The sequence below is a fragment of the Eleginops maclovinus genome, chromosome 14 (genome assembly GCF_036324505.1).
Source record: "Eleginops maclovinus isolate JMC-PN-2008 ecotype Puerto Natales chromosome 14, JC_Emac_rtc_rv5, whole genome shotgun sequence".
Classification (NCBI taxonomy): Eukaryota; Metazoa; Chordata; class Actinopteri; order Perciformes; family Eleginopidae; genus Eleginops; species Eleginops maclovinus.
This window is the reverse complement of record NC_086362.1, coordinates 9,785,808-9,800,508: the sequence shown is the minus strand read 5'-3', so window position 1 is coordinate 9,800,508 and position 14,701 is coordinate 9,785,808. Positions and strand designations below refer to the sequence as shown.

Here is a 14,701-nt window from a genome sequence, read left to right as displayed (position 1 = left end):
GTGTGTGTGTGTGTGTGTGTGTGTGTGTGTGTGTGTGTGTGTGTGTGTGTGTGTGTGCGTGCGTGCGTGCGTGTGTGTTATGGGTGTGTTTCCGTCACTCTAGGACTTCCAGGGTCCCAGAGATAATATGGAATTCATGAGAGGAATGCCGGCAGGGGTTCCTTCCTGTCAGCTGACTCCATTACTTCCTGCGTTGGGTTTCCTGCGTCTGGACCTCCAAGGAGAAGGGTGAGGCTGCATAGACCACGACAAAGGACCTGTTTCATGATTTAGAGTCACTGGAGTGATGGAGAAGCTTGACTGCATCCCACCTGGTGGCTTCACGCAGGTCTAATGCTGATTAAAATAAGAGTGTCATGCAAACTCCCCAATTTTGTAAAACTACCATTTGAGAAAAAAGCCACTGAAGTGCTGCCAACCAATTGCTAATTGTAGTCATTATAAAATGAATTGGAGCAAACGAATGTGGGCGTAGGATCAAACGAGATTGATTCAACAAAGAAGGATGTAAAAGACAAGACTGAATAATGGCCCATGAAACAGAGAAGGGACAGATGTAGAACAATAAAAGAGGCAATAAAGCGAGAAGGAGAAAGAGAGGCGATGGCAGGATCCATATGGGGCCTCTTGGTTTTTGGGCAGCAAAGGGAGACTTGCCAGGTAATGGCTTCCAGACACACACACACACACACATACACACACACACACACACACACACACACATATACACAACCACACACAACCTAATTTGATTTGGAAATCTGACAGGACAAGGAGACTGAGTGTATGTGTGTATATACCAGAGGCCTTTTCTTTCAAATACTCAAGAGGTCCGACTTCCTCTGCCCATTGGGAGGGGGGCCAGCTTGTGTGTGTGTCTTTTGAGGTCCACATTGATCCTGCAGGGGTCTGATTTCTACCCACTAGAGCTGTGATTGAAAGCATACATTAACCCCCCTACACACACACACACACACACACACAGCATTCCAAAACCCTTACACGTTTTGGGTACGAGTGCAGCAAAGATGCTGGGGGGTAGAATAGTAATACTTTCTATAGTCATCTTCTCAAATTCGGGCAAGAAAAATGAATATGTTTTTTTGGCAAAAAATGCAACTGTTCCTTTAAACTAGACTGAAACATTAACATTTAATTTGGAGTAAAGGTTATCGCTGTTTTTATATTGAATAAAGACCTGGCTGCTTCCTGCTTTTGTCAGCAAAGACAGAAAGTTGTGCATAAAGGTCATGAAAAGGTTATGGGAGCAGCGCCTAGAAGGAGGGTAAAGACAAATAAGAAGAAGGAAAGATAATTGAAACAAAGCAACAGCATGTGGGGGGGAATCAAAAGATGAAAAGAGAAGCAATGAGGAAGACAGGAAGCCATAATTAAAGGGAGGAAGGAGAGTTGTGGAGGAGTGGCAGGCAAAGGGAGAGGGCAAGATAACTTACGTTACACCGCCTGCTCTGGAATACTCCACCCTCAGCCTCCAACACAGTATCTCAGTGAGGTAGATCCCCCAGCATTCCCCCCATATGTGCTGTCACCGCCCTCCCACTCCTGCAACGTGTGTGTGTGTGTGTGTGTCACCACTTTTGTCTGACATTCCTACACAGAGCAGAGAGGCGGAGAGCTCGGCTGCAGAAGGACAGAACTTTAAATCCAACTCTTTCCTCATAAAAAGAAGTAAAAGAGAAGAAAATACTCTAGACTGAGACTTATTTCTCCATCCATCTCTTTGTGATCTTTTAGGGATTTGAATTTTGGGAAATCTGCTTGCATGTGGGAAAGTCTTAGGGATTTTGGGAGAAGCATCCTCTTGTATCCAGTCCCAGTTTCCTCCTGTTCCTCCCCATCTCCCTGGCTGGAAACGGTCTCCAAACTTTGTACGGCGGATTTTTTGGAGAGGCAACAAAGGATAGAGGGTTGCAACAGCATAGAAAGAGGTGAGTTAACATTGAAAGGAAAAGGAAAAGTTAGCTCCAGGAGGTTTAGTGCACTTTTGATCAGCCTTTTTTGGACGAAAGCTGGTTTGCCTGCCGACTTACGTGCTGTCCTTTATTTTCTTAACTGTCTGGAGACAAAGCTGCACTTATAAAGGCTGCCTTGCCAGAGTATCTACCATATACTTCAAAGTGAAAGAGGACTATTGTTAATGGTGCTTAAAAGTGGAGTGTGTTGCACAATCCGTGCTTAATGCAACCTCTCCAGGGAGTCAGAGTTGCTTGTTCTACTGATCCCCTGCTAGATCGTGCGTCTGGGAAACAGAGTGAGGAGGAAATACATGAGAGGCAAGAGGGGCTTTAAATCCTTCGCTGTGCATTGATCTGATAAAGAGATGACGTGTTTGAAAGAGAAAAGAAGGAAAGAAAAACGTATGTGCAGGAGACATGAAGCCGGGAATAGATGTGAGGTTCAAGTCTCTCTGGTTTTATCATCAAATAGCAAGGACAGGCATGGGGAAGAAAGCCAATCATGCTCAGGAACACTTTCGAATGTTTTAGGGTCAGGCATGAATAAATGCACACAGATGTTGCATGCATTGTACGCAAAGAAAAAGATATCAAACTAACTTAGGGTCTCTTCCTCGCTCTTACTTTCTAAAGCACACACAGAAATAAATTTAAGCAAACACAGCTTTGTTTCATTGCTCTCGTCTGTTTAGTTTGCATTTGGCTCAGATCTCAGGCTGATTCAATGATGTCCAGTGCTGCATTACACACACACACACACAATATAAAACAGCACACACATATGCACAAAGTCGGCTCAATAAATAGGATTTTACGAAAAATAAAATGTACACACACACACACATTGTGAATTAGTTAATTTATACTAATGCTTTTACACACCTTTTTCTATCACACTGCGCTCAAGTCCATAAAATGTGTCAGTTAGAAATGTAAAACGGCTTTAAATAAGTGCACAACATTCCTCAAGTTACCTTTTAATCATTTGTTCAGGTTTTGTTTGTTTAGCTCTGCCAATAAGTTGGCTGACATCACTCATATAGCACTGAGCTGGCAGCTTAAGTGCGCTGACAGCTGCTGTGAAACATGGTTAGGGAGTATCTGAAGAGTACGTGTCTCCAACATGTCTCCCTGTTTACTTTCTATTGCACACTATTTCTTTTCTTTTCTAAACAGAATCTGTGCGTCTTGTTGGTGTGTTTCTCCGCAGACCCTGGCTCCTGTAAAGATGGCTGACGAGGTGCAGCCTGACCCCGGCAGCCTGCAGATACCCGGTGCGAAACACAAACACTCTCCTCTACAGTTCATACACATGCTTCAATACTATGGCAACCTGGTCAAAATGACTCACTTCACCTCCCTTTATCTTTCTGGAGTGCGAACACGCTGACCTTTCCGTGTCCTTCTCCCACTTGGAAACATTGCTCTCATCAGATTCCATTGACATTCCAGTAATTCTGGTTCATTACAAATATTCAATATAGAGAGCAGGTCAAGTGTGTAAAAAATAAGGTGTTTCCTGCATATGTGCATGTATATTAGTCTAATAATCATTCTTTCCTGATGATAAGAAGCTGCATGTTCTTGGTTAATGTGTTCAGTACGTGTGGCACTATTCCAATGCTTTAATGTGTTTATAATTCTCTTAATCCCCTTATTCACAGGTGATAATTCATCAACCCCTTCATCGCCAGCCACAGCTCGAAATGACTGCAGCATCACACCCCTCACACCCTCTCCCTCACCGGTAACTCTGCTCAAACACACACACACACACACACACACACACACACACACACACACACACACACACACACACACACACACACACACACACACACACACACACACACACACACATATCCACTGACACTACTACACACCCATTCCCTTATATTGTTTATATAGAGCTTTTAAACATGGCCTGTAAACCCACATCCACTTCTCACTGTTGTTAGTGGTTTATAATAACACTTTCACTCCGAGTTTGAAGTGAGGTGACTTAAAGCAAGTACCCAATAAAAACAAAATATCTCCACTGAAGGAGGACAGGAAAGGAATGAAGGGAAGTCCTTGGAAAACAGCTGAGTTCTAAGCCAACCTGCACATTTCCACTCTCAAAAACCATTTATCTCTGAAATGTGAGAAGCATGTGTTTTAAATTCCACCCGTGCTTCCTCCCCAGACAGAAATTATAGCTTGCATTAGATCATAGACTGTGATATTTGTAGCAGACTATGAGGATTTCCTTAAAGTGTTGAACCTTAAAAAAGAGCCTACAGCCATGCTAACATGCTAATGTTTAGCGGGAAGACTATAATATGTTTCACCTTCTTACAACATGAATACTTCTGTAGATTATGAAGACAAACATTTCTGAGAAAAGTCCTTTTTCTTCAAGGAACCAATTTGCTTTCATTTGCAAGATTGGATCATATTAGTTTTTACCAATTTCTCCCGAAGTAGACATGAAGGTCCGATTTTAATAGCAACACAAATGTCCTTGTCCTTCTCTTAGCGGGTGGAGGTCAGACCCCGGATGTCCTGTCCTTTCTCAGTTGTCGTGGCGATAGATTTTGGGACGACCTCCAGTGGCTACGCGTTCAGCTTCACGCAGGACTCGGAAGCCATACACATGATGAAGTGAGAATGATTTTTTCCCCCTTCTTGAACTTATTCAGTTTTATTCTTTTTTTACCCTTGACATTATTTTTCCTCCAATCCCTGCAGGCGCTGGGAGGGCGGCGACCCCGGGGTGGCCAATCAGAAGAGCCCGACATGTCTGCTTCTCACCCCTGAATTGAAGTTCCACAGTTTTGGGTTTGCGGCCCGGGACTTTTATCATGACCTGGACCCGGAGGAGGCCCGGCACTGGCTCTACTTTGATAAGTTCAAGATGAAGATCCACAGCACAAGTGTGAGTGAGATCAGAGAGGATAGGTGGAATATGTGGGTGGCCATGACAGAAAAACTGTTTTCATCAACTATCCAGAACAAAAGCTTTCATTTTATACATCTAGACTGAGATGCATTGTGGGAAGTGTAAGATCTTAGCTTCAAATTTGACAGATTCTTTTTTTACTTTCTCTTGAAACTTTGTTTTTTGAATCAGAAAGATGACTTGTTCGTGCAGCAGTTTTTCAACAGTTGGGGTTGTGTTTGCTGCAGGACCTCACCATGGAGACAGAGCTGGAGGCAGTCAACGGGCGGAGGGTCAGGGCCATCGAGGTGTTTGCTCATGCCCTGCACTTCTTCAGGGAACATGCTTTAAAGGTGCATTATAAAACCCAATGCGATTGCAGTATGTTACCTCATATTTATAGATTTATTTAAATGTGTTTTTTACGTGTTATTTTCCTTTCCTTTACAGAAGCTCATAACTTGAATTCAATTTTTTGAGTGTTTTACCACAGTGGTTCATTGATTGGTTTTAGGAGGTGAAGGAGCAGTCGTCATCAGTGCTGGAGGGAGAGGAGATCCGATGGGTGATCACCGTCCCCGCTGTGTGGAGACAGCCTGCCAAACAGTTCATGAGAGAGGCTGCATACCTGGTAGGAACCTATAGGAGGGTTTCTACATCCAATATGTCTCGCGATCCATCCATTCAAATAGAAATATTGTAGTGTATATACAAATATATAAAGGCTGTGTAATGAATGTTCCCATGGTAGATCCCCTGCTATGCACACACACTCTGCACTTTCCTTTATCCTCCCTGCATAGCTTCCCACTAACACACACTCCTCCTTCAGTGCACTGTATTTGTCACAATGACTTGTAGGAAGTGTGCGTACATGGACAGGAATGCAGGGGGTCCTATCATAATACACATCAATGAGAAAGGACTGATCCATGTGTGTAGGTGTGTTTATTATTAAGAAATGTACAACTTTTATTTTTAATGACATCATTTCCTTATTCTCATTCTGTCTCTGTTCAATTTGACATTTTTACGCAAACACGTTTGTTCACCTTTATCTCCCCTTTGCCCCTCTTTCACCGGGGTACATACAGAAATAGTATAATGCACACACACTTTCAAATACCCGCTGACATATACACTGACATATACACACCCTGTGCTGGCTCCCGGCTCTTGGCCGTCGGGGTGTGTGTGCTTCCTGCTGGCGGTGATGTCATCACAAGCGAACAATGAGGGAGACCGGCGTACAAACACAGGAAGAGGTGTCCAGACCCCCGCCCAGCTCACACACACACACACACACACACACACACACACACACACACACACACACACACACACACACACACACACACACACACACACACACACACATATACATAATTCGAGCCACTCAACTTTACACCCAATACATCAAGACTAGTGATTATATTCCAACCTCTCCTCTCATCTCCTAATGGCACTCAGCCTGTATACACACATCAAAGCAGTGTCTACGTGCACGCCTAGAAGCACCAGCTGTTCTCATTCACTGCTATATCATCCAAAAGTAATGCACTATTATTGTGCAAAAGTCTGTATAGGGAAGAGGTCAGGGTGCATGGGGGAGTCAAACAAACACTTTCACACAGGACACCGCTGTTTGTGTACAGAGTGAAAACAAAAGTCAACATTGACTCATTTATTATGTATCTTCCGTACTCAAGCAACGCCACTTCCGTAGTTATTTTAACCTGAACTACAATATTTCCCTCAACCTGACCAAGTAATGGGGCCAGGTTATGTAGAAAAACAAAAACAAATGAAGTGTTGATATTGCAACAAAATTGTGAGATTGACTAGTCCTTTTGTTCTAAATTTCACAGAGTAATTCTAACATATTTATCAAACCAGAACTATGATCTTTCTTTAACCTAAATAAGTCATTTATATATATTTAACCAATTTCCCCCAGGGATGTTTTCAAATATTGTTCCAGTTTTCTCAACCATAATCTTGTGCGGGAACACAATCAAAAGTAAAAGAAAAATAATACAATAACTTTTGTAACATATCCTACAAACCATTATATGAGGGTGTTTGAGAACTTCTCTTTCCAGTACACATATGTTTCCAATACCAATATGTCCTCAGTACCTTAATAAAATCACTCAGGGTAATAAAACTCTGCCTGTAATGTTTCTCTCCCTCTCTTTCAGGCTGGTCTTGTGTCTCCTGATTGTCCGGAGCAGCTCCTCATCGCTCTGGAGCCCGAGGCTGCGTCCATTTACTGCCGCAAGCTCCGCCTCCACCAGGTGCTCGACCTGAGCTTGCAGCCAATCACAAACGGCTTCGACCTGGAAGGCTCCCGGCCCTTCGACTCCAGCTTCAGACAAGGTAGGGAAGTGTGAGTGAGTGAGTGAGTGAGTGAGTGAGTGTGTGTCTGTGTTCTTGTGGACTTGGTCATTACCATAAGCATGAAACCACAGCATGTTACTGGAAATGTTGATGTTGGATTTCACTTGATGAGATGTGGTTTCATGCAAAGGATGAACTGTGGTATGTGTGTTTGTGTGTGTGTGTGTGTGTGTGTGTGTGTGTGTGTGTGTGTGTGTGTGTGTGTGTGTGTGTGTTGTGTGTGTGTGTAAAAGAAAGAGATTGGACCTTAGATACTACTTGTGGTTTTTCCTGAGATGACTCTGCAGTTGTGGATGTAGTTCTGAGTCGATAGCTATGGCACAGAGTTATGTTCATGAGAGCATAAAGTAATGCATTTTGTATTTGCTAAAGGTCTCTTTTTTATTTAAAGCAAAATTGACATATTATCATGTTATAAAGTTGCTTTTGTGAACATGTAGGCAACACAATACACACACACGTAAGTCCAAGATTCATCCACTTTTTAGTTCTTTCTCATTCGCTGCTCTCGAGGGAAACACATGGCTCATTAGATGCTAATGGCTCCTTCTTTGCTACCTTTCCTTCAGGCAGGTTGCTTAGAATGGGGTTATCAGAGGTTTTTGTTTAAACAAAATAAGGTCCACATTAAGACCACATTTTGGTGCAGATTTAAGTGGCAAGTGGGAACCAAACCAGTAAAGCTGCGGGCAGAAAAGTAAAAACCAATAGCTGAAAGACACTCCTTACAGCTGAGGGGAATTTGGTGATTTTTCTCTGCAGCTTCGGGAAAAAACAATTTCCAGAACCAGAAATTCTTTTCACCTTGTAAACTCTATAGGGTTTGAAAGGGTATGGAACTCTTCAAATTTCCCGAAAATGCTGCCAATTTGCAGTCAAGAAACAAAGAGCGATTTCACGCTGAGAAAAAGGAGACTGATGCATTATTCAGCACACCAACATGCCGTCACACACACACACACACACACACACACACACACACACACACACACACACACACACACACACACACACACACAGGATATTGTAATTGGAAAAAGGTGCAGTGAGACCATGATCTCACCCCCTACCGGCCTGTCATTCTCCCTCTCCTTCCCTGCATTCATTTTTCTTTTCTTTCTTTTCCTTCTGTCTTGCGAACATTTCCTCCCCTCCAACTTTTCCTTTCACCAGGACCTACACTTTGCAAGGACTCTGCGGAAACAGAACACAACACACACACACACACAAACACACACACTTGGCATCAGGTTTGTGGTTTTTTAACTATCTTTAGCTTTTATTCCACCTCATTTCATCTCCAAAGATAACACAGGGGAGTCATTACCTCACACATGCACACACACAGACACACACACGGACGCGCACACACGCGCACGCATGCACGCACACACACACACACACACACACACACACACACACTCACACACACACACACACATGCACGCAAGCACGTACATTTTCTTTTTTGCTTTTTCATGTAAATGGTTTCCAGACTTGGATTACATTCATCACCCCATACAAAGGAACACACACAGATACACACACATACATTACCCCGTACATCCAGAGCCTTGAAACAACTGTATTTGCTTTCAAGGAAGTATGTTTATCTTTAATCGTTGTTCTTTCTTTTGTATTTTCATTCTTTGGTTCTGTCTTTCTTCGGAAACCTTTCTCTTGATCGTGGTGTGAAGAAACATGGGGTTTGAGGGAACCCTAGTAAAAACCACTTTTACCTCAATTATACAAACACTTCACTCCAGACTGTCAAACAAACCTTTAACAACACACACGTTTACATCAGCTTCACCACAACCCTGCCGAAGTGGCATTACAAAAGACAAAAAAAGTACCTTTCCTTACAACATCCTCCCTTGCTCATTTTAAATCCATTCTGTGTGTTATTTTATGGGTTCTCTTGCTTGTCTGGAGGCCCATTAAGTGTATCTGCTCTGTCAAAGGCTGTCAGGTGTTTTGTATCTCTGTCAGCTGTGCTTCTGTGTTTTCCTTGGCCTCCATCCATACTCATAACCTGCCAGTCAGGTGGTTAGCATGTCGAGAGAGGGGAGAAATCTGAAATGTGAGAGCCTTTTCAACATCATTCAAAAACATTATGACTCTGGTTTTGGTATGTTTTTCTTGTCCCTCTTAGTGTGAAAGATTTGTGGTAAATGTCATGACCTCATGGGTTGTGAAATGTGTGTATGTTGTATAGATTAAAAGCATTCATCCTCATTAGGTTATAGCTTGTGTTTTGGCAATAAACACTAGCTTAGTTTGCTTATATAGAATGACTGTTTGGATGCCCACAATATGGTGAAATGTGGTAATGATTCTTGAGGCCCACAGCAGAATCAAGTCCATAAAAATCATGTTGAATTGTTTATTTAGAAAAGAAGAGCCCAGAGCATTGTTTTAGGGGGAACTCATTTTCTTGCCTGTGGGACCCAGAAATCCTTGCTATGCCCCTGAAGAACTGCACAGCATAGAGGGGGTTTCAAAACCTTTTTGCTGAAAACAGCTGCCTGCTGAATCTGAAAACAATGTGAGCTGATGTGCTGGCCTAAATCATTCCACACGAGAGCATGTGCAGCATCCGATCCAAATAAAACACTGAAGTATGTTTTATGTTTGTTGCAGCGAGGGAGCAGCTGAGGCGATCCAGACACAGCAGGACCTTCCTGGTGGAGAGTGGAACCGGAGAGTTGTGGTCTGAGCTGCAGACCGGTGAGTGAGTGAGTGAATGAGTGAGTCAGACAGACAGACAGACAGACAGACAGACAGACAGACAGACAGACAGACAGACAGACAGACAGACAGACAGACAGACAGACAGACAGACAGACCCCACATGTTGGAGATATTGATGATTTTGACTTTTAACCCCAACAGCAGCAGACCCACCTACTTAGTCACTTTGTTACCTTTCCTTCCTGCTTATAGTCATCTGACTCTGCATTTACTCTGTTCTTAATTCAATTAATTACCATTTTAAAGTTGTAACATTACAAGAACACAATTGAAATATAGGAGGGGCCGAGGATCAAGAGGTCTGTCCCCCAAAACTAGCAAACACAACAGGACATATTTATCTGCATTTTAAATGTTCTTTGGTAAACATGTGTAAGTATTTAAAAGTAACCAGATCCGAACGTTACAAAAAGTCCAAAAACAGTACTATAAGGAGTTGATTAAAGAAATTAAAATTGTAACATTGTTTTATAAAGTAACTTAAGCTGTCAGGTTAATGTAGTGCAGTAAAAGGGCAACGTCCCTCTGAAATGTAATGGAGTTGAATTATAAAGTAGCAGGAAAATAAAAATACTCAGGTCAAGCACCTCAAAATGGTACTTAAGTTCATGACTTCCACGCAAAAGCCCCAACATGTAATTCCAGTGTCCGGTAATGCCTGAGACGATCAATCCTCCAGGAACAGTAAATTTAGTTCTCCAGTTTTACACTCTCTTTTCTCTCTGGTGAGCCATGACAACAATCTGAGGAGCCACGCGCCCCTGCTGACCCTTTCTGTTCCCTTTCCTGTCCACACACACACGCACCAAATCCCACACACACACCCACAGGAAGGACCCAGCCCATGGGACTCTGAATCTGCACTGTAAATAAACCAAAGGAGTAGAACGCCAGTTTTATTCACCTTTCACATTTTCTTCTCTCATTCGTCTCTCCATTTTTATTTTTGTGTAGCTCGCACTTTTTTCTTTTTCTCCCTCACTCATTTGTGCCTAGGACGTGTTCATCTAAACTCAGGGTAACTAAGTCGAAAGCAGCTCTTATCGCTGAACGGATTGTAAACACACATTAGCAGAGGGCAGCAATCACAGCCTGGAGAGTGTTTATGTTTGAGAGTCTGCTGGTTGAAGAGTTTCAGGGGAACACACACACACACACACACACACACACATTAAGACATTCCACAAAAAAAGAAGACACTATCATCCACTGTTTCCTCCAACAAATTATGGAGTAGAATTTTCACTTGCCCTGAAAATGTATCAAAAATGAGTTTATTTAAAGTGCCTTCCAGGACACGGCAGGTCTTAATGGTGTGTGTGCTCTCTTTGTGCAGGGGACAGGTATATCGTTGCAGACTGTGGAGGAGGAACCGTGGACCTGACGGTGCATCAGATCGAGCAGCCGCAGGGAACACTCAAAGAGCTCTACAAGGCTTCAGGTACTTTCACAAGCTGCTAAAACACACGCATAATCTCCACCATCCATCTGTTTGCATATCACCTATTTATTTATGTATTACAAAAAGCAGTGTTTTATTCCGCTGTACTCTATTTAATTTGACATTCTGTTTTTAACTAATCTTTTGTCTACATGTACTGTATGTAGTTTACTTCTCCTGCAGTCGATTGCACATTGGTTACTTGCAACAACTATTTCATTTTTATTCTGGTTATTTTGGCGCCACTTTTTATTGTTTTATGTCTTGTGTATTGATGTTGCATTGTTGAAGGAGCCTGGGACCTAAGATTTGAATTGCCGTAACTACACTATAGCTATTTATTTTATGTAATTCAAATTAGTTCCAGGTAGAACAGTGAAATACTGGCATCAGCAAAAAACATAAATAAATCCAATAAAATAAATAGATAAATAAATGAAGAAAAAATAATGCGATCCTTGGTTAACTTTAAAATTAAATAAAGTCTCTATCTGCTTTTAGGAGTATCCTCATCATGTTCTGAACCTTTGAGTCTTGAAAGCTGCCATTTTCTTCCAGGAGGTCCACACGGTGCCGTCGGAGTCGACCTGGCCTTCGAAGCCATGCTGTGCCAGATCTTCGGAGAGGACTTCATCCAGAGCTTCAAGTCCAAGCGCCCGGCAGCCTGGGTGGACCTCACCATCGCGTTTGAGGCGAGGAAACGCACAGCGGCGCCGGGCAGAGCCAACGCCCTCAACATCTCCCTGCCTTTCTCTTTCATCGACTTCTACAAGAGACACAGGGGGCAGAGTGTGGAGGCTGCCCTGAGGAGGAGCAAGTGAGTGGGGACGTGGAGACGGGGGTGTGTGTGTTTGATTGAACAATGGATTGATTTATGTGTGACATTAAAGGCTCTCTCCTCTGTGTGTGTCAGTATGAACATCGTGAAGTGGTCGTCCCAGGGGATGCTGCGGCTCACACAGGAAGCCATGAACGAGCTCTTTCAGCCCACCATCGGCAATATAGTCAAACACATCGGTGAGAAGCACACAGAGACACGAGCAGAGCAGATTTCACTTACAGAAACCTTGTTTTTACTAGCCCAAACCTTCGACTTTACAGGATGAGCTGCCAAAACTGTCCACTAAGTGAGCTAATTCAGGGCAGCGCCAATCTAAACTGTGCAGCATTACAAAAAGGAAAATAGACCACATTTCAACAGCTCAGAGAAGACTACAGGCACAATGGCTCTCTTTGTATCCTTATTCTAGTTGCTAATGACCTCATTGTTTGTTTTTCAGCCTTGTTTATTCAGAATTATAGCAGAAAAACAGAGTGTCTGTTTTTAATCAGCCGCATTCCAGTGGTACAAAGCATTTAGCTCCGCTGGCTTTTGTTGGATCAACATAAGAGTATTATGGATGTGTCAAATTGTTAGAACAATAATACAACCCATTCTGACTTCCATCTGAACCAGAGTCCTGCACCAGATCTGGGAACTGCCTATCAACATGAGCATGAAGTTGTGAAAATGGTTGAAAAGCAAATGAGAGCAAAAATATGTGATTTTTTTAATCAAAATAAATCTGAATGGAAAACAACATTGGACAATTTGTGACATCCAAAGCAGCTAATATATCATTTTAAAGGCTGTTTTTCCATTTCCCTCCCCTGATAGAGGCGCTGATGGCAAAGCCGGAGTTGCAAGGCGTGCGTTTCCTCTTTCTGGTCGGTGGATTTGCCGAGTCGCCCATGCTGCAGAAGGCAGTCCAGAGAGCAGTTGGGCGGAAGTGTCGCATCATCATCCCCCATGACGTTGGGCTGACCATACTGAAAGGCGCCGTGCTCTTCGGGCTGGATCCCACCGTGGTGAGTAATCAGGAGCAAGTGTAAGTGATGGAGATCTTTGACGGTTTCTAACAGAATCCGTCCTGCAGGTCAGAGTGCGTCGATGCCCCCTGATCTACGGCGTTGGCGTCTTGAACCGCTTCGTGGAGGGACGCCACCCTCGTGACAAACTCCTCATCAAGGACGGCCGCGAGTGGTGCACAGACATCCTCGACCGCTTCGTCTGCGTGGACCAATCGGTGGCTCTGGGCGAGGTGGTGAGGCGCAGCTACACGCCGGCTCGCCTGGGGCAGCGGAAGATCATCATCAACATCTACTGCAGCCCCACAGAGGAGGTCACCTACATCTCCGACCCAGGGGTCAGGAAGTGCGGGACGATAACTCTAGACCTACCAGAGCCGCTTCCCCTACCGGGAGCAGTGGGAGGAGCCGGAGGAGGAGGACCGGAGAGGAGAGAGATCAGAGCCACCATGCAGTTCGGAGACACAGAGATCAAAGTCACAGCAGTTGATGTCATGTCTAACCGCTCCGTCCGGGCTTCCATAGACTTCCTGTCTAATTGAGGAGGAGCACGAAGAGGAGAACAGGAAAAAACTCATTCTTGGGAGGATAATTGTAGAATATTAAGCGGTACTTTGGGAGTGGGAGACATTGTTTTCTATTTGGACTATGCATTCACATCCTGAAATTCAGACATTTATGCTTTACATTTACTCAGAGTAGAAGATAAACATTTATTCAAACTTAGCCTTCTTTTAAAACGAGTAAGCATCTCCTGAACTTTAGGGTAGCACCCTTATTTAAGCTAGTGGAGGACACATCCCTTCTCCAATGAACAGATGCCTTCTAATAATTCAACCTGTCCGTATTATGCTACCTAGAGTGAGACTTACTCACATTACATTTTGTATGAACATTCTTCCCTTTTCCCTCATAATGAATCACACAGGGATGTCAAAGGGGCCCGATGATACCTCATTCATACTTTTCCGTCCATATACGAGCCATTGACTACAACTACCTGGACTGCCGCTTTGTTCCTGATGCGACTGTGGTCCACCTAGTGGTGGAAGACTGAACTACAGGCTTAAAATCATCTGGGAAGCCGCACTTAACGACCCTTACAAGGAAGGACTGTGGCATTATTGCAAGATGTGCAAGTTACTCAGACCTTACATCACCATTCAGGTGTAATGTTTAGTGTTGGACATCTTTCACTAGGACAGGACACAGAAACATGTCTTGAGTAAACTTGTCTTTAAATACGAGTCAGCTCCTTAAGGGGCTTAAGCCTTGATCATGCTGGGTCACATTAAATGTGTCTTAATGTTCTGTGTAATAAACTGTACTGTTATGCATGCAAGTAAAAGACTACAAACCACA

General features: G+C 43.4%; 1 protein-coding gene across 2 annotated transcripts in view; it reads left to right on the top strand.

The window, feature by feature from the left end:
* hspa12b (heat shock protein 12B) overlaps positions 1-14,701 on the top strand; it is a 26,231-nt gene extending 11,530 nt beyond the window's left edge. For both annotated transcript variants that reach the window (XM_063900439.1, XM_063900440.1), the window contains 15 exons: positions 104-228; positions 1,756-1,949; positions 3,187-3,250; positions 3,641-3,723; positions 4,495-4,619; positions 4,707-4,893; positions 5,145-5,249; positions 5,411-5,527; positions 7,098-7,275; positions 9,940-10,026; positions 11,387-11,491; positions 12,050-12,308; positions 12,405-12,508; positions 13,149-13,339; positions 13,408-14,701. In XM_063900439.1, coding sequence (XP_063756509.1) covers positions 3,205-3,250; positions 3,641-3,723; positions 4,495-4,619; positions 4,707-4,893; positions 5,145-5,249; positions 5,411-5,527; positions 7,098-7,275; positions 9,940-10,026; positions 11,387-11,491; positions 12,050-12,308; positions 12,405-12,508; positions 13,149-13,339; positions 13,408-13,881 — 2,061 coding nt within the window. In that variant the 5' untranslated portion in view covers positions 104-228; positions 1,756-1,949; positions 3,187-3,204 and the 3' untranslated portion in view covers positions 13,882-14,701. The remainder of the gene's footprint in view (positions 1-103; positions 229-1,755; positions 1,950-3,186; positions 3,251-3,640; positions 3,724-4,494; positions 4,620-4,706; positions 4,894-5,144; positions 5,250-5,410; positions 5,528-7,097; positions 7,276-9,939; positions 10,027-11,386; positions 11,492-12,049; positions 12,309-12,404; positions 12,509-13,148; positions 13,340-13,407) is intronic.